The sequence below is a fragment of the Trichomycterus rosablanca genome, chromosome 14, assembly GCF_030014385.1.
Source record: "Trichomycterus rosablanca isolate fTriRos1 chromosome 14, fTriRos1.hap1, whole genome shotgun sequence".
Classification (NCBI taxonomy): Eukaryota; Metazoa; Chordata; class Actinopteri; order Siluriformes; family Trichomycteridae; genus Trichomycterus; species Trichomycterus rosablanca.
The window spans coordinates 24647088-24667119 of NC_086001.1; the positions used below are offsets into that span (position 1 = coordinate 24647088).

At 39.8% G+C, this 20032-nt stretch overlaps 1 protein-coding gene and 2 non-coding genes across 3 annotated transcripts; all 3 read right to left on the minus strand.

Annotated features, from left to right (window-relative positions):
* Positions 1 to 4611: 4611 nt before the first annotated feature.
* Positions 4612 to 4683, minus strand: trnaq-uug (transfer RNA glutamine (anticodon UUG)). Its single transcript has one exon. It is a non-coding gene; the product is annotated as a tRNA-Gln (tRNA).
* A 306-nt stretch (positions 4684 to 4989) lies between these two features.
* trnaq-cug (transfer RNA glutamine (anticodon CUG)) lies at positions 4990 to 5061 on the minus strand. Its single transcript has one exon. It is a non-coding gene; the product is annotated as a tRNA-Gln (tRNA).
* Positions 5062 to 7845: 2784 nt separating this feature from the next.
* On the minus strand, positions 7846 to 19596 carry LOC134326238 (zinc finger protein 345-like). The gene is made up of 6 exons (XM_063008415.1): positions 19540 to 19596; positions 16197 to 17642; positions 14294 to 14297; positions 8600 to 8693; positions 8308 to 8395; positions 7846 to 8211 (listed from the first exon to the last, which is right to left on the minus strand). The coding sequence occupies exons 1-6, from the start codon at positions 19594 to 19596 to the stop codon at positions 7846 to 7848; spliced, it is 2055 nt and encodes a 684-aa protein (XP_062864485.1).
* Positions 19597 to 20032: the final 436 nt, after the last annotated feature.

Here is a 20032-nt window from a genome sequence, read left to right on the forward strand (position 1 = left end):
TTGTTGACTGTTCCTAGGGCTCGTTTGAAGCTAAAAGGTGATCGTGCATTTGCAGTTTATGCTCCGAGGCTATGGAACACTCTACCTCCTAATATTCCACAAGCACCTTCGGCCGCTGTTTTTAAATCACTCCTAAAAACATACCTTTATAAGCTGGCATTTGAACAGTGAGGAGCTGTGTTAATTTTAATTGTTTAGTCTATTTGTATTTGTTTTATTTTGTCTCTTACTCTGTATTTTTATTTGGTTCTTACTTTTTTAATATAATGTTGTGTTATGTATGCTTATTCGATGTACAGCACTTTGGTCAACGTAAGTTGTTTTAAGAGTGCTTTATAAATAAAATTTACTTACTTACTTACTTACTAGTGTATACTTAAATCAAGCGTGCCATTCAGAGAGTCTAGTAAGGTGGTGTGCTTACCCCCATCCATCATGCTTTAATAAAGCCTTGCACACATGGTGTCTACAATTAGTTTCAGTGATCAGTTAGATGAACAGGACGTCACAGAGCCATGCTGGTTCAGTTTGTGTGCTGTGTTGCAGATGTGAGTCAACAGTTGGACCTTCGGTTGATAGAAATCTGTTTTGTTGTAGGGTGGATTGGGTACTGCTCTGATTGAGGGCTGTGGAACCCCTCCCTACTTGGCACCAGAAATCATTGATGCGCAACCCTATCATGGTGCAGAGGTAGGTTTGATTGGGGTGTGTCCCCAGGTTATTCCTGATGAACTTCAATTGAAAAGTCTCCAAATCCAAGGTGTTCAGTCGCCTCTGTAGCCCCATTCATGAGTTATTCTATGAGGTCTGGATGAGGGTACTGACCAGGATAAAGCATGGTTAAAAAAGACAATGAATATGTGTGTGTGTTTTAGGCAGATGTTTGGAGCTTGGGTGTTGTCCTATATGTGATGCTGTGTGGCTACCTCCCGTTCGATGGTGACAACTTTGTGGAGCTCCATGAACAAATCACTGTAAGTCTTGGAACGACAATGAAACACCATTGGCATACACGTCTTGTTACGATTATGAAACAGAATCCATTATTTAATGATCAGCAGCATGTTAAACATACAGTAAAAGTAACAGTAACAGCTTGTGGTGATGTTCTTTGATCAGATGTGATTGTTTTGCTCTGTGTTTCCTCAGAAAGGACATTTTGACACTCCTGACTGGCTGTCTCCTGGTTCTGTACTGCTGATTAAGGAAATGCTGCAGGTGTGTGTTTATGGGTGTGTTTAATGTGAGCAAAGCGGGTGTGTGTTTCTCTGTGGGCTTCATCACCTGAAGTTCTTGTATCTTGTCCTGTAGGTGGTTCCAGAGCGGCGTATAAAGGTGGAGCATCTGCTGGATCACGAGTGGGTAATGAAGGGGTACAGCAGCCCTGTGGAATGGCACAGCACATGCCCGGTACAACATCCACCCTAGACGTAGTACAGTGACATGATGGACATGATGGAGCAGCTGGAGTCTGAGGTACACTTCAGTACTTGTATCTGCATCAACACAGATGCTAAAATGTAGACACATATTTATTAATATTTATTAATGTGTTTGTGTGTGTGCAGTGGAAGTTTGATCAGACCACAGCTACGTATCTTTTGCTCTTGAGAAGGAAGCAGCGCAGTAGTCCAGTGTGTAGCTGAGCGGACGTGTAAGAAATCCAGGTAACATTTCCACAATCAGTGTATTTTACCTGATAAACGCTGCTCTACATGCTCATCTGTCCAAACGCTACAGCTTCTGGAATGTTCTTACATCTCTTCTTGTTTTATTTAGCAGGAGACGTTGTCGGCGCGTCAAGGAGGGACGATGGTGGAGCCGTCCAATCAGGACACGTTACATCTCAATTTCACATTTCAGTGATTGTTGCAGATGTTTCTCTCTAACCCATCCTCTCTCTCTCTCTTCTTTTACCAGAACGATGCATTTTGGGTATCTGTGACTGGTTAGAGGAACTCCACTGAGGTGCCGCCCTTGTTGATCCACACAGCTGTATGAGAAGTGTATAGCATGAATGACCAGGATCAACAAGCATCAACATCTTATAACATTAAATAATAAATAAATAATCTCACTGAATATATGAAGGTGCATGGATGTTCATTTTTACAATAGCAACACAACGTTTCCGACATGTTACAGAACATTGAACTCAGCAGTGAAGATACAGACCTACTGTCAGCTCACTCAGAGCAGCCTGAGATTGTTACCCTAAAACTTAATGAACTCATATCTCCTAAAGAGACAGTACACTATTAACAACCATTTTATAATACACGAGGTCCAGTTACAAAATACACTATATTGCCAAAAGTATTCACTCACCCATCCAAATCACTGAATTCAGGTGTTCCAATCACTTCCATGGCCACAGGTGTATAAAACCAAGCACCTTGCCTTGTCGCTCTCAGGAGCTCAGTGAATTCCAGCGTGGTACTGTGATGCCACCTGTGCAACAAGTCCAGTCGAGAAATGTCCTCACTACTAAATATTATACAGTCGACTGTCAGTGGTATTATAACAAAGTGGAAGCGTTTGGGAACAAAGTGGTACCACGTAAAATGACAGAGCGGGTCAGCGGATTCTGAGGCTCATAGTGCACAGAGGTCACCAACGTTCTGCAGAGTCGATCACTACAGACCTCCAAACTTCATGTGGCCTTCAGATGAGCTCAAGAACAGTGTGTAGAGCTTCATGGAATGGGTTTCCATGGCCAAGCAGCTGCATCCAAGCCTTACATCACCAAGCGCATGGACTAAAGCATGCCGCCACTGGACTCTAGAGCAGTGGAGACGTGTTCTCTGGAGTGATGAATCACGCTTCTCTACCTGGCAATTCAATGGATGAGTTTGGGTTTGGCGGTTGCCAGGAGAACAGTACTTGTACAAGTTTGGTGGAGGGGGGATTATGGTGTGGGGGTGTTTTTCAGGAGTTGGGCTCGGCCCCTTAGTTCCAGTGAGAGAAACTCTTAATGCTTCAGCATACCAAGAGATTTTGGACAATTTCATGCTTCCAACATTGTGGGAACAGTTTGGGGATGGCCCCTTCCTGTTCCAACATTACTGCGCACCAGTGCACAAAGCACAAAGTCCTTAAAGACGTGGATCAGCAGTTTGGTGTGAAAGAACTTGACTGGTCTCAACCAGATAGAACACCTTGAGATGAATTAGAGCGGAGACTGTGAGCCAGGCCTTCTCATACAACATCAGTGTCTGACCTCACAAATGCACTTCTGGATGAATGGTCAAAAATTCCCATAAACACACGCCTAAACCTTGTGGAAAGCCTCTCAGAGGAGTTGAAGCTGTTATAGCTGCAAAGGGTGGCCAACATCATATTAAACCCGGTGGATTAAGAATGGGACATAACTCAAGTTTTCTGTTATTCCTCAAAGAAATTGATTGAAGTCAGGATTTCTCATTGTGATGTTTTGCTTTAATCTTCACTGAAAGTGTGCAGACTCTTAAATGGTTTTTGTGCTGCCATGCAGCTGGTTGAATGGAGTTAGTGTAGAATCATGTACAAAGATCTAAAGGAAGAAGAGGCTAGCTGGCCGGTTAGCTCAGTTGGTTAGTGCGTGGTGCTAATAACTCCAAGGTTGCGGGTTCGATCCCCATATGGGCCACCCCTACCTTAATGATTAAAAGTAGCATGGTTGAGAGAGAGTCAGGTGAGCATGTGCTGCGTGTCAGGACTTTCTAACCTGAGTAATTTAATCAATGAAAGTAAGAATATCGTCCTGTTCTTCTGCCATCTTCAATTCTGGCTTCATTTCACCTAATGAACGTGGCATGACCTTTATAAATGCTTACAATCCATTTCATCAATGGCAATAAATTGAAAAAAAAGAGAACTGCTGTGTAATTGAGTAAATTCTTGTACTGCACATGGCAGAAGACTAAAAGAAATGTAGACCGTGTAGAATAAAAGTATTAGGAAAGTATGAAGTTAAAAGCATCAGCTTTTATTTATTCTTAAAAGAAAAATACATGAACCTCAGTCATCTCACACGAAGATCTGTTCTGCTCAACAACAGTAAAGCTCTCCATCGTTTCTGTGTGGCAGCTCCATAACTGAAGGGCTGTCAGTGTGGAGTGCTGCTCCATCCCAAAATATAATCGCAAATCATTGTTTACAGCGCCATCTAACAGCCAACTTGCTCTTAAATTACTAATTATTAACTTTTGGGCTTAAGTCAGACCTCACTGTGTGGTTCCATGGTGTAATGGTTAGCACGCTGGACACAAATCCAGAGTCAAAGCCAAAAAGAAAAAAAAACACACACACACACACACACACAACTTCAGACTTTACTTTTACATCTCAGATTTTTTTAACTTACGTGATTGATATAATTCTGAGCTAATTTAGAAGTTTTCAGTCAGTAAACAAGAGTAATTTTAGTTAAACATTGCCACCCAAGTATCAAAATAACAAACTATTCCACTGTTAAACTGCACTGAGTTAAGTTTAGGACCCAGTTGGTCGGTAGATGGCGCTGTAAACAATGATTTGCCTTTTGGTGTTACAGTTTGGCATAGAGCAGTCACATGTGGAACACTATTCTCTACTCAGCATTGATAACAGTGTTTTTACCTAAATAAAACCAGGTTCCACCGAGATTTGAACTCGGCTCACTGGATTCAAAGTCCAGAGTGCTAACCATTACACCATGGAACCACACAGAGAGGTCTTACTTAAGCCCAAAAGTTAATAATTAGTCATGTAAGAGCAAGTTGGCTGTTAGATGGCGCTGTAAACAATGATTAGCGATTATATTTTGGGATAACACTATAACACTAGTGCTATTATGATATTCAAGCTGGATGAATGGATGGAAATTAACATGTCATTTAAGGTGACTCTAAACTAGCACAAGCAATTGCGATGCTCTGTTGTACTGCACATGCGCTGAATGCTACCATCCTGAAACTGCTAATGTTTCTTAATCTTGGGCCTCACACCGGGCCCCGAATAAAAGCAGTAAGGTCCCACCGAGATTTGAACTCGGATCGCTGAATTCAGAGCCCAGAGTGCTAACCATTACACCATGGAACCTTGACACCAAGAAAACTAAACGTAATGATTCGCCATTGCTGAGTAAATTAAACAAAAAAGAAAACTAAACACAACTTCAGACTTTACTTTTACGTCTCAACTTATTTAAACTACATGATTGATATAATTGACTGAAATCAATAGAAAAAACTGAGGTAATTTAGAAGTTTTAAACACTAAATAAAAGTAATTTTAGTTAAACATTGCCACCCGAGTATCAAAATCACAACAAAACGTTCCACTGTTGGAAAATGGCACTAAGTAAACAATGACTTGCCACTTTTTTTGTTCTAATTTGGCATAGAGCAGTCATATGTGAAACACTATTTATTCTCTACTCAGCATTGATAACAGTGTTTTTACCTAAATAAAGCCAGGTTCCACCGAGATTTGAACTTGGATCACTGAATTCAGAATCCACAGTGCTAACCATTACACCATGGAAGCACAAAAGATAAACAATTCAGCACAAAGGTTAATAATTACACCATTAACTCCACATGTTTAACGTAGTATTTATGGTATTGAAGCTGGATGAATAGATGGTAGTTAACATGTCAGATATCCCAAGTTGCAAAAACTCATTTCAGGGCAAAAAAAAGCTAAAACCCTCTCCCACACAGCAAAGGATATGGGTGATAACCACAATTTGGAGCTGCTAACTGAACTGTGTACTAAAATAAATTTAGACCGTGTAGAATAAAAGTATTAGGAAAGTATGAGGTTAAAAACATCAGCTTTTATTTATTCTTAAAAGAAAAATACATGAACCTCAGTCATCTCACACGAAGATCTGTTTTGCTCAACAACAGTAAAGCTCTCCATCGTTTCTGTGCGGCAGGTCCATAACTGAAGGGCTGTCAGTGTAGAATCGTGTTTGTGGGTACATGCTGGTTAGCTCAGTTGGTTTGAACGTGGTGTTAATAACGCCAAGGGCGTTGGTTTAAGCCCTGTGCGAGCCACACCCACTTTAGGACTTAAACTAACAAACAAGTGCTCTTCCTCTAACTAGCAGGTCCTATTGACCTGGGCTTCAAACGTTGTCTCTGACAAGTGTGAGTTATTTTTAATGCCCCTCTCATTCAGGTCAGAAACATGTGATTATTGCAATTTGCCAAACTTAATTACCCTGCTGTAAAAGTTAGCAAGTCATGTGACCCATGTGTACCGTCCAATGAAACAGCTGTGCGCGTGTCTCTGTGGTGCAATTGGTTAGCGCGTTTGGCTGTTAACCGAAAGGTTGGTGTTTTGAGCCCACCCAGGGACGAGTGTCTTTTATTGCACAACCATGTCTTTTGATGAAACGGATATGAGACACAACAACAACAGTAGTCCAACAGAAATATTGGAAATGAGCAACTGAAAAACATCCAGTAAACAACAGTCCTACAAGCACAAATATCCACCTGAATATCCATCGCAGACTGGCTGTCCAAAGTGGAAGAATGACCTTTTGGTTTCTGTAGACATTAAATTAAGCAGTGTATCAGGACAGACAGCTCATCGGTCAGACCATCACAGAGATGTAGGTTTAATTCACTAACATCACGACCAGATTAAGAACTAATTCACAGTTTACAAACAAAATAAGTTCAAAATAATCAACAGAAACAGAAACAGACTTAGGCTGTGTCCGAAATCGCATACTTACTGAGTACGTACTAGATTGGAGGAAGTATGCACCACTCGGCCGGTAAAGAAGTACGTACTTTCAGTACAGAAGTGTGCAGTATGCACACAACACCCGTACGTACTACGTCCGCCATCTTACCAATGTCAAGTGACCATAGTTACAGACCGCATGCTTATTTCAAGCTCCACTCGCCAAAATTTTGGGTATTTATCGTCTTTATTTGCGCCACATACTGATTAATCTATAGTCATGTATCCCGACTCCACACTGAGACGGCAGAGAGCAGTAAATCACAGAAGAGAACTAAGAAAGTTATTGATTTTTTACCTCAGAGATAATGTAAGTACTGCTAACCTCTTTAGCAACAGTATACTACATTACCATGATTAGACTACTACAATGAAAATCGTCTGTGCACGACATTGTGCACAAAATGAGTAGGGCTGTCAGAGGGCTCGTCAGGAGGATCATCACCCTACCAACTGGTGATGAACTGGAGTGTGTAGGAGCTGGGTTTGCCCACTTGGCCGGATCCGAATGTTTTAGAGTGGCAGTTGGTGCTACTGATGGGTGCCACATTCGAATAAAACCTTCGTCTGCCAACGCACAGTGCTACCTAAACAGGAAGCTGTTCCACTCAATTCAGCTTCAAGCCATCTGTGACCACCTGGGGAAATTCAGATACATTTTTGTTGGTTACCCTGGGTCGGTTCATGATGCAAGGATACTAAAGAACAGCCCTGTGTATAAAGAGGGCTTATACCCACCTGCAGGACGATACATTCTTGGGGATGGGGGTTATCCCTGCATTAATAAACCCATCCGGCTCCTGACCCCCTTATCGAGAGCCTGTGCAGAACCCTGTACAGGCTCGTTTTAACAGCAAACTGTCCAAGGCCAGGAATGTGGTGGAAAGTGCTTTTGGAATGATGAAGACAAGATGGCGTTCCATTTTCTTTAAAGCCCTTGAGGTGAGCCCTGTCTTCGCCCCGGAGGTTGTTGCATGCTGTGCGGTGCTCCACAACCTCTGTATCGCTCATGGAGACATCACTGAGCCAGAATTAACAGAGGTACATGTTCACCAACCAGAGCCTGTAATAAATGACATTACATCAGGTGAAGATGCAAGAAAGCATCTGGCTGCAGCTGTCTCAGCACCACAGCACAGCACACTCTTGCTCTCTCTTCTCCTCTTGTTCTATTCTTTCCCTTTCTCTTCTTTCCTCCCTCTCCTCAGCCTCTCTCCATCTTCTCTCCCTCTCATTTTCCCTTTCTTCCATCTCCCTCAGATACGCAACTAAATCTTTCTCCCCTCGTCTCTTTTTGGCTGGGGTTTCCATGCTTCTCGAGGATGGTGAAGCTTCAGCAGCATCCTGGCCAGATGAGGAAATAAGGGTCGGTGGGCTAATTGATGGTCTCCCACCTATTGCCTCATCCATATCCGCATAGCATTTCCAGGATGCTGCTGTTGCTTCACCACCCTCTGTACTTACCCCAGGAGGTGGACACTTAAGTTCCTACAAGATTCATAAACACAGTACAAGGACCTTAACTTGTATTACAAATCTTTTCTGATATTTTTACTGAAGATCTTACCAACAAACGAAGCTTACTTTGTATTTTTGTTTGAGGTTCTCCCACTTTTTCTCTACATAAGTGGGAGTCACCTTCCCCTGCATTTGGTTCTCCAACACAAAGCCTCTACAATATAATGCACATAACAGTTATTAATGTATATAGCATACACTGCTTCAAAAAAAGTTTAGTCATTAAAAGATTTTAATGCTTTGAAAAAGTTTGTAAAACTTAAATACTAAAACTTGTCTTTATACCACCCTTTGTAATTAATATTATGCATAAGATGTAACACAAATTTTGTTTTACGTCAAACAAACAGTTACTTACTCAAACCCTCGAACCGCTGCATTCCGTTTTCCAGTGAAGAGGGCCTGGTTGGCCACTCTCCACCGGATAAGATTTTTAATGTCTTCATCAGACCCTGCAATATCAAACATTAGTTTTAAAAGGGTTTTTTAATGTGACTGTGTAGCAACATTACAACAATCATGAATATTTAGCCTCAACAACCCCAAAGCTAGATATAGCTACCTTCCTAAAGATAGTTTAGCCCATCACTAGCATTACAGATCAAATTAAATGAATCTATAGATAGATCATTTATTACAGCAGCTCAATATATATTAATGCAAAGTATTATAGTAAGCAAGTATTAAAGTATGCAAGTATTCAAATTTGCGAGTATTAAAATACAAAAGTATTAAGTACACATGTAATGTTGTACAACACTATGTAGTTAAATACATTGAATAAAAAGTAGTATATCGCTTTTATTGTCCTACCAGAATGACAACGTTTGAAGCCCAGGTCAATAGGACCTGCTAGTTAGAGAAGGATCACTTGTTTGTTAGTTTAAGTCCAAGAGGAGATGTGGCCCGTACGGGGATCGAACCCACGACTTTGGCATTATTAGCACCACGCTCTAACCAACTGAGCTAACCGGTCGGTTTATATTGTTTCTCCTTTAGATCTTTGTACATAATTCTACACTAACTCCATTCAACCAGCAGCATGGCAGCACAAAAACCATCTGAGTTTGCACACTTTCAGTGAAGATCTGTAGAAATGAGCGGCTCCTAAACTGAATTTGCTTGTTATTGCACCAGAAATGCAGCAGTTTCATGTTATTTTAATGATCTGAGATCTCAGTCCTACTTCAGACATCTCTGTCTAGTCATTTCTTATGTTCAGACTTTCTTAATACACATCTAAGAGGTTTTGTGGGTTCTTATATGTGTGTTCTATCTAAACTATACTGTATTGTGGTACATTCATTCAGCCTACAGCAGTTTAGACCCGCCCACTTAACCACAAATTTGCCTCCACAGTGAGCCTGTATAGAAAGAGATTTGATTTTTTGTGTGTACCGTCCAATGAAACAGCTGTGCTGTTGACTGTGCACGTGTCTCTGTGGTGCAATCGGTTAGCGCGTTCCGCTGTTAACCGAAAGGTTGGTGGTTCGAGCCCACCCAGGGACGAGTGTCTTTTATTACACAACCTGCCTGATGATCAAACGAATAAACCTCAGTGTATATTATCTGGAAACAGATGCTCTTCATATAGAAATATGCTTTACATTTGCTTGATGATAATAACTCTTAGTGTAGTCTTAATGAACAATTAAAACATCAATTCAGGTTGTGTATTCAGTTCAATTGGGGAAAAATAAGGAAGTTGAACAGTAGCTCAACTTCCTAAAACCCAGAATCTACACGAACAAATCCTACATTCATTCCACAGAGTTCACAAACTACATGATGTAATGAGTGAAAACTTGAGGTTTGGAGCCTCTCTGGTGTGCAGGCTGGTACTGTGTATCAACACTACTTACTGTGTGCAGGACCTGAGTCGTATCTGCTCCAGTCACTGGTTGGTGGCATTAAGCTCAGTCAAAAACTTTAAGAAATATATAGTTTAGATAGTTCACACATATAAGAACCCAAAAACCTCTGTATTATTATGTATTGTATATTATTATGTGTGTATTATTAAAATCCGTTTCAGCTGCTTGAATGGAGTTAGTGTAGAATTATGTACAAAGATCTAAAGAACATACATGAGAGCTGGCCGGTTAGCTCAGTTGGTTAGAGCGTGGTGCTAATGACGCCAAGGTCGCAGAGTTCGGTTCCCATATGGGCCACAGCCACTTTTGGACTTAAACTAACAAACAAGTGAACCTTCTCTAACTAGCAGGTCCTATTGACCTGGGCTTCAAACATTGTCTCTGACTTTTTAATGCCCCTCTCATTCAGGTCAGAAACATGCCATTATTTCAATTTACCAAACTTAATGACCACTTGTTAGTCCGGCCTATTTTTGTGCATTTTCCGCCTGAAAGACATACCTAGTTTCTAAGGCTTCTCATTCAGAAAGTTTATAAGATAACACAAAAATTATACTTCAGTGTTATAGAAAACCCTTTAAAGTATCAGAAAAACACAGCCAAATGCCATGATGTTATGTTACAATGATCAAATGATGACAAAAACACCCCAAAATGTAGGCGCTTTTTACATTTTTTTTTAAATCCAAAGTTTCAGTGAGTATAAGTAGGACTGCAGGTCTGCAGACCATCTACAGAACACTATAGAGTTGTAGCCAAAGGGGTTTTCTGTCACAGGCCCAAATTTTAGACCTCTAACTCATTCTGATTTTGAGTTATTGCACCCGGAGTGGCATCACACTTTACTGCTCTCCAAAGCTTTCCATAGCTTTCTAACTGACAATAAACAGATTATACTGCAGATAAAATGTGTAAAATGCATTATTTATACTTTATAAAGTCATTATTTATAACATTTGAGTGTTTTTTGGAGTGATGAACTCTCACAGGCAGCCAGTCAGCGCTCCCTTCCCCCAGCGCACACACACATATAAAAACCGCTACTTTTGTAACATGATACATGCAGCCGGTTGAACTTTTCACGAACTGAGTCGTTTAAATAGATTCACACTGTATTATCAGCCCTAAGAGAAAAGTTTGACTCACTCTACTGATTCAGAAGCTCACGTTCCAGCGTGCGTAATGTGTATCCATGGTGACGGCTGGTGAAATACAGCTGTTTAGACTAATCCGAGAGGCTAAATGCAAAAAGTGGGGCGGGATATAAGCTGGTCCTCCAATCAAAAGCAAAATATGCTAATATTTTTGCATTTCTCCAATGAAAAACAAGTATTAGGTGGTGAGATGGATACTGTCTCTACATTGGCTGTAGTGGTTTTGCGCAATCTCACAGCCAAAAACTGAACGCTATCTGTTAGAGGAAGGTTTTGTGATTACTGTGAGCGCTCTCTCATTATGATACGATCTGATATTCGCGTGTTATTGACTTATAAACTTATACAACATGCTTGTAACTATTCAAAATGGCCGCCGGTGTTTGTAAACATTTACAAAAAGTGGATTTTATCTGGAATGGAAGGACTAATGAACATAAATTTGGACTCAGATTGAAGATAAAAGATCCAGGTATGTGCTGGTTTAGCTCTCATGCTTTTGTTTGATATACATTTGTCGCGGTGGTGTTGTTTACCGAGTGCTTGATGCATTGCATGCCATGCATTGATGGCAGAGCTTTATCAGATGTAAAACTTTTCTGTAATATTTTGGATGCTGATGTATTTGAAGTAAAACAAACAGCAGAAATGTGATGGTGAAGTTGTGCTGGCTTGTTTGGTATAAATGTTGTCGGTATGAAAGTAAGTACCGCAGTATAATATTACAAAATATAAAGGCTGTATTTCTGGCAGAAATTTTTCAGACCTACAATTCTTTTGTGTTTTTAAAAGAACTTATAAACAAAATAAGCTCAATGTTTACGTTGCTAAAAACTAGAGATTTTAAGCTATCAGAAGGTTCCTTGTTTACCAACAATGATATTTTGACGGTGTGACAGTATACAGAGAAACACAAACATAAAAATTCAAAGCCCGTTCACGGGCTAAAGACCACCATTTAATCAGCGTTCTTCTTCATGCACTTTATTATTATTTAACAGCTTTATTTGCTGTTTAATTGCTGTTTGCTCCTTGTTTACTGCAGAGTTAGTTCATGCAATTTAATAATGTTTGATTGTTTATTGGCCGACAACAAGAAATAATATAATAGAAGATAAATAAATAAATGACGTGTCGGACGTCGGGCGATCGTCCAGTATAAACTAACACAACCACGTACAACATCCAGTACAGAAATCCCCATAATGTTTGTTTTTACAGATAGAGCAAATATCTGCACATCACATATACAAACACAAGAGTCAGAACAACAGGAGACGCACCGCTACGTTATTATTACTTTCTCAACACTTAATGTGAAGTAAATACGTACATGTCAGCGCGTGCATGCGCTTGTGTTGGTTTTTGAAACGAATAACGACTCGTTTTCTTGTTTTTTAACTTTGGGATTTGAAGTGAAAAACGAAAGGTACACGGAGCTGGAACCTTTTATCTGGACTTTTTTTCGGCGTTCTCTACAGAATACATTATTCTGCTGCTCATCTGACACTTTGAATTCGAACCATCTCCAAATAATTACAAAATTAGTCATTATTTTTCTTTTTAGTAAACAGCTCCTCTTCGATAGCTTCTGTCATGTCTTTATCCGTCTCCATGCTATCGCTGCCTGCAGGACTTACTGGTGAAGCGGTGGGGAGGGGGGAGTTGTGTTCAGTGAGGGAGAGGGGCGGGGCAGTGAGGGAGAGGGGCGGGGCAGTGAGGGAGAGGGGCGGGGCAGGTGAACATGTGCAGAGACAAACTGGGAGAAGAGAAAGACGAACTGTCGGATCTAACTGGAACGCAACATTTATATCGATATATGCGATATTGTCTTATCTTATATCGCGTATGAAAATATATCGATATTTTTAAAATATCGATATATCGCCCAGCCCTAGTTCTGAGTGACTTTTAATTCATTCTGATCAGCTATCAGCAGATGCAATTTGTTGAGGGGACCCAACATTATTTATCGCGTGACAGCCCTAATTATTATGTTCATGTGTGTCCTTTTCAGCAGCAGTATTGCACACATTTTGCACCTAAGGCTGCTCTCTTGTGGACTGTTACAGTTTTTGTGGACAGTTGATTGTTCAACAGTAATTGAATAAATTTTTGTTGAGTTTTTATTACACAATACTTACTCTGACCTTTTTGAATCCTGCACCTGAAAAATAACCCAAAGTATGAAAAATCCAAAACTATTATAACCTTGGCTCAAACCCATGACCCTGAGAGCTAGCCTTAAGCAGCATGTCAGAACAGACAGCTCATCAATCAGACCATCAGAGAGATGTAGGTTTAATAGTGTTATTTTAAATAAACAAAATTAAAAAAATTTTTTTTAATGTGCACAGTGAAATACACTGAAAACTTCAAAACTTTTTCACCTGCATTCAGCCTTTTCTTTCCTGTATACCAAAAACAGTCGCCAGTGCAGGTCTACAACACGTTACAAAAACACTTGGGACAGAAGAGACATAAACACTCTCTAATTTTTATATATTATACAAATGAAATAATAATAATAAAGTCACAAATCTGTACCCAAGCAACAAGCTGTAATTTATTTCTAGCACCACTAGATAACGACGATGTCTGTACAACATTTTGAACTTCACTTGAAGTCAGTTGAATGTGTTTTACTGTAGTAAGAATGAAAGTATGAGCTGATCTTTGTCTCATTGTGTAGCTTTGATGAAGAAAAAGCCGCTGGGTCAGTGTGTAACAGGAGGTTTGGAGTGAAGGTGGGTGTGTGTGGATAAAAGCTTCCAGCACCTGGTATTGATAACTCTCTCTTACTTTTTTTTTTTTTTTTTTTCTTGCCAGCTTCGTGTTGTATTGAAAACTACAATAAATAAATAAATAAATAAGTAATTAAAAGCTTAAAATTGTTTAGGTAAGGTTTGTGTATGTATGATTTGTGTACATTTTATTCATTTAAATGATCCTCTAGGCCACCCAAAGAGGATGGAGATCCCTGCTGCTAAATAAAATTTAAGACTTTTTAAGACTTTTTAATACCACTCTGAGACAAAAATTAAGACCACAATCACAGTAACAAAGCAGCAAAAAGCACACATCAACACTGTTTACAGACTTTATTGTAAGCATGCACGTGCTGTATTTTACTAATACTAATATTTAATGATTTAAACTTAAATGAACAGTTTTGTATAAACCAGAACCGTAAACGGGGTCTCAGTTTTCTCTAATTTTTTAAATACATACACTATACTGCTAAAAGTATTCACTCACCCATCCAAATCATTGAATTCAGGTGTTTCAATTACTTCCATGGCCACAGGTGTATAAAACCGAGCACCTAGGCATGCAGACTGCTTTTACACACATTAGTGAAAAAATGGGTCGCTCTCAGGAGCTCAGTGAATTCCAGCGTGGTACCGTGATAGGATGCCACCTGTGCAACAAGTCCAGTCATGAAATTTCCTCACTCTTGAATATCCCACAGTCAACTGTCAGTGGTATAACAAAGTGGGATTGGGAACGACAGCAACTCGGGCCCCGAAGTGGTAGACCACGTAAAGTTACAGAGCGGGGTCGCCAAGTGCTGAGGCGACTGCATAAACGTCTCGAACGCTCTGTTGTATAACTTGTAGCCAAATTGGACTTACATTTCAAGCAAAAACCTGTTCTCTGACTTCACTCGATTTCTCAGCTCGGGAATAATCTGTCCTGTTACATGTTAGTGTAATTAAACAAGTTTATTTCTTAATTATTTGTCATTATACTAAGAGCACTGCTTATTTTCTGCATGTTCTATCTGTAGCTCCGTTACGGCTCTCTCTCTCTGTGTGTGTGTGTGTGTCTCTCGCTCGCTCTTTATTATGACTCTCATTATGACTGATTGATTCCCTCTACTGATGTGAAGCTGAATGGGTGGATTACAGTCGATAAGAACTGCACAGAAATATAAATATGTATTATAGCGGCTCCCAGAGGCGCGACTCGGTTCCTTTCGTTCATTTTAAAGAGCCGTTCAATAGAATCGGATCGTTCGCAAACGACCCATCACATCACTAACACCCACTGTCTCGTCGGGGGACGGGTCACACATGAAAACAGACTGGCAGATCGCACTCACACACTAGATGTCGGTCGCGAACGAGCTCTTTCAGCCAACTATTTTCTCCGCGGCACAGGCAGCCACTCCACATGCAGAAGTGGTAAAATTGAAGAGCCGTTTTGGAGCAGAAAGAGCCGGCTCTTCTCGGTGAGCTGAGCCAAATGGCTCACCAAAAAGAGCCGGAATTCGCATCACTCTTACACACAGGCGCAAGCAAGGCGCAGGCGGAGCAGTTTTCCTTTTAGGCTCTGTGACTTTTTTATTTCTCTAATAAGCGAACTATTCGGTCAGATAGCTATTTGTAGTGAAAGAGATACTGTTACGATTTCAAGCATTTTCAGGCACTTTACCCAAAATTCCAGCACTTTTCAAACCTGGAAAATACGACATTAAAAAATTCAAGCATTTTCAGGGATTTCAAGCACCCGTACGAACCCTGTTATTAAATGTACACTTCCCAAAGCCAGCAGTGGCGTTTAGCAAGTAATGAGCGTAAGGTTACCTCAAATTAGCGCCCCTGGGAACCATTAAGACTGCCGTTGTTTCCGCTTAGTTCAGTCCGCCATTTAAACAGTTAAACAAATTGTATACGAAATCTGGAAATTATGAGATACAATCTGCGAAAATGAAACCAAAATTATATTTACGCTCTGTGGCATTTTTAAGACCAGTGGCAGATGAATTTAAGACTTTTTTAGACAAATTAAGGCCTTTTTTAAGATTAATGAATTTAAGACTTTTTAAGGATCTGCGGAAACCCTGGGTACAATCTGATGAGTCACACTTGTGTCTAAGTGCTGATAAATGAGCAAAGCAGCTCCAACACTGTGAGCATAATTTCTGTAAAATGTGAATGCGCTGGTGTTTTTTGAGACTACTCTGTATATTAAAACTCTTTCCACACTGTGAGCACTGATACTGTTTCTCTCCAGTGTGAATGCGCTGGTGTGTTTTGAGAGCACTCTGTTGATTAAAACTCTGTCCACACTGTGAGCACTGATACGATTTCTCTCCAGTGTGAATGCGCTGGTGTTTTTTGAGACTACTCTGTATATTAAAACTCTTTCCACACTGTGAGCACTGATACTGTTTCTCTCCAGTGTGAATGCGCTTGTGTGTTTTGAGAGCACTCTGTTGATTAAAACTCTTCCCACACTGTGAGCACTGATATGGTTTCTCTCCAGTGTGAATGCGCTGGTGTGATTTCAGATGACTCTGTTGATTAAAACTCTTCACACACTGTGAGCACTGATACGGTTTCTCTCCAGTGTGAATGCGCTGGTGAATGATAAGTTTGCTCTGTGTATAAAAACTCTTTCCACACTGTAAGCACTGATACGGTTTCTCCCCACTGTGAATGTGCTGGTGTATCTTAAGCTCACTCATTATATTAAAACTCTTCCCACACAGTGAGCACTGATACGGTTTTTCTCCACTGTGAATGCGCTGGTGTATTTTAAGCTCACTCATTACATTAAAACTCTTCCCACACTGTGAGCACTGATACGGTTTCTCTCCAGTGTGAATGTGCTGGTGTCTTTTGAAAGCATTCTGTTGATTAAAACTCTTCCCACACTGTGAGCACTGATACGGTTTCTCTCCAGTGTGAATGCGCTGGTGTTTTTTGAGATTACTCTGTATATTAAAACTCTTTCCACACTGTGAGCATTGATACGGTTTCTCTCCAGTGTGAATGCGCTGGTGTTTTTTCAGATCACTCTGTCCATTAAAACTCTTTCCACACTGTGAGCACTGATACGGTTTCACTCCAGTGTGAATGCGCTGGTGTTTTTGAAGATTACTCTGTTGATTAAAACTCTTTCCACACTGTGAGCACTGATACGGTTTCACTCCAGTGTGAATGCGCTGGTGTTTTTGAAGATTACTCTGTTGATTAAAACTCTTTCCACACTGTGAGCACTGATACGGTTTCTCTCCAGTGTGAATGCGCTGGTGTTTTTTCAGATCACTCTGTCCATTAAAACTCTTTCCACACTGTGAGCACTGATACAGTTTCACTCCAGTGTGAATGCGCTGGTGTATTTTAAGCTCACTCTTTGTATTAAAACTCTTTCCACACTGTGAGCACTGATACAGTGTCACTCCAGTGTGAATGCGCTGGTGTCTTTTCAGATAACTCTGTCCATTAAAACTCTTTCCACACTGTGAGCACTGATATGGTTTCTCTCCACTGTGAATGCGCTGGTGTATTTTAAGCTCACTCTTTGTATTAAAACTCTTTCCACACTGTGAGCACTGATACGGTTTCTCTCCAGTGTGAATGCGCTGGTGTATTTTGAGATGACACTGGAACCTGAAGCTCTTCCCACACTGTGAGCAGACGTTTCCTTCTTCCTGTGTGGGACTGAGAGAGGTGTTAATGCTGACAGTACCAGAGGACGTTTGCTGATTACTGGAGCTTCTGGTGGGCGTCAGATCCTCATGTTCAGTCTTAATCTTCACCAGAGTCTCATATTTATCATGGTTGCAGCTCTTGATGTGATTGTGGAGGTGATTTTGGGTTGTAGAGGAACGTGGACACGAGGAGCAGCAGAAATCCTTGTTCAGTTCTGAAGCAGAAAATAATCAAATACATTTATAACATTATAAATAATAAATACATTTATAACATTATAAATAATCAAATACATTTATAACATTATAAATAATCAAATACATTTATAACATTATAAATAATCAAATACATTTATAACATTATAAATTATCAAATATATTTATAACATTATAAATAATCATATACATTTATAACATTATAAATAATAAATACATTTATAACATTATAAATAATCATATACATTTATAACATTATAAATAATCAAATACATTTATAACATTATAAATAATCAAATACATTTATAACATTATAAATAATCAAATACATTTATAACATTATAAATAATAAATACATTTATAACATTATAAATAATCAAATACATTTATAACATTATAAATAATAAATACTGTTAGTAATTGTTAAACTGAGATCTGATGCTAAAGTCCTGTAACGTGATTCATCCTGCATTCATCATTTCCTGCTCACACTGATCTGCATGAGCACAATACAAGCTTTCACTGTATGATGCTTCATCCCAGGTTCCTCTGATTCTATTCAATCCAAATCTTATTTTACTCAAGATAAAAAATATCTTACTGAGTTCATCTTTATCTTCAGGTTCTTCCTTCTTCACAGGCTTCATCTGGAAACCTCCACACTGTTGCTCCTCTGGGGTGAGATGTTCCTCAGAGGTGACGTGTTCCACAGGGATCGAGGTTCCTTCACCTGAAATCTCTTTGTTTTGTGAAAGAAAAAATAAGTTTGTTATTGTTGGTAGTGACGACCAACTTCTTTATTAAGCACTTAAGTTAGAACTAACAGACACGTACTTCTATACTATCTGTCAAAAACACGACCTATAAACCTTTGTTCAAACAGGGTTTCAGCAGATTTAATAATAATAATAATAACAATACAACCCCAAATCAGAAAAAGTTGGGACAGTATGGAAAAAGCAAATAATAATATAACCTGCAGGCAGGCCGGTCAGGTACCCGTACCCTCTTCTTCCACAGCCACGCCTTTGTAATGTGTGCAGCAGGTGGTTTTGCATCGTCTTGTTAAAAATTTTTAACATTTTTGTTAAAAAATTTTTAAAAAATGTACTGAATGCTGTTCAGGTGGCGCAGCGATAAAAACACACGCTGCAACCAGAGCTGGATTTCAAGTACATCGTAGCGTCATGATCTTTTCAGAAACACGGCTAGACCACAGCGTGGTGGAACTGATGAAGAGATGATGAAGGTGATAAAGAGCTTCTGTGGTAGTGTTTGCCTTTATGAAAACAAAACATGGTGCATGGACTCTGTCATAGTTAATACCTACTGCTCTGCTGACCTGGAATACCTGGTTATAACGTGTAGACCCTTTATAACCAGGTATTATAACCACCAGAGGTTTCCTGCATTGTTACTGCTGCAGTTTATATCCCTCCAGATGCTAATGCTAACACAGCTATAAAAGACCTTTGTGAACCCAGATGGAGTCTTTATTGTTTCTGAAGACTTTAATCACTGCAGTTTAAGTTTCATCAGAAGGGGACTAAAATTTTTGGACCAAGTTTACACAAATGTTGCTGATGCCTACAAAGCTACACCCCTCCCCCACCTGGGTCAGTCTGATCACCAGTCTTTGTTCCTGCTCCCCAAAGTACACCCCAGTCATCAGACGTCTGAGACCCACAGTGAGGAGAGTTAAGATCTGGATGGAAGGTGCAGACTCATCTCTCCAGGACCATCAGCACAAACAATCACGTATATATTCAATATATCAGCTTATATACTCGACTTTATTTCTTCTCATTCATTACCCAATCATTCAGCCACTTGTATTCACCTGGCATTACTCTGTAATTATATACTAGTGTAAACATGGTACAGTCAGCATGATCTGTTTAATCTTCTTTATCTTCTGTCTCCTCATTTCACTCACCTGCTCACTTCTGCACTAAATATACTAAAATATTACAAGAAATTCAGACACGACCAAATTAGGAGAAATGATTTTGCTCAAGTCTTACTGAGTTCATCTTTATCTTCAGGTTCTTCTTTCTTCACAGGCTTCATCTGGAAACCTCCACACTGTTGGTCCTCTGAGAAGA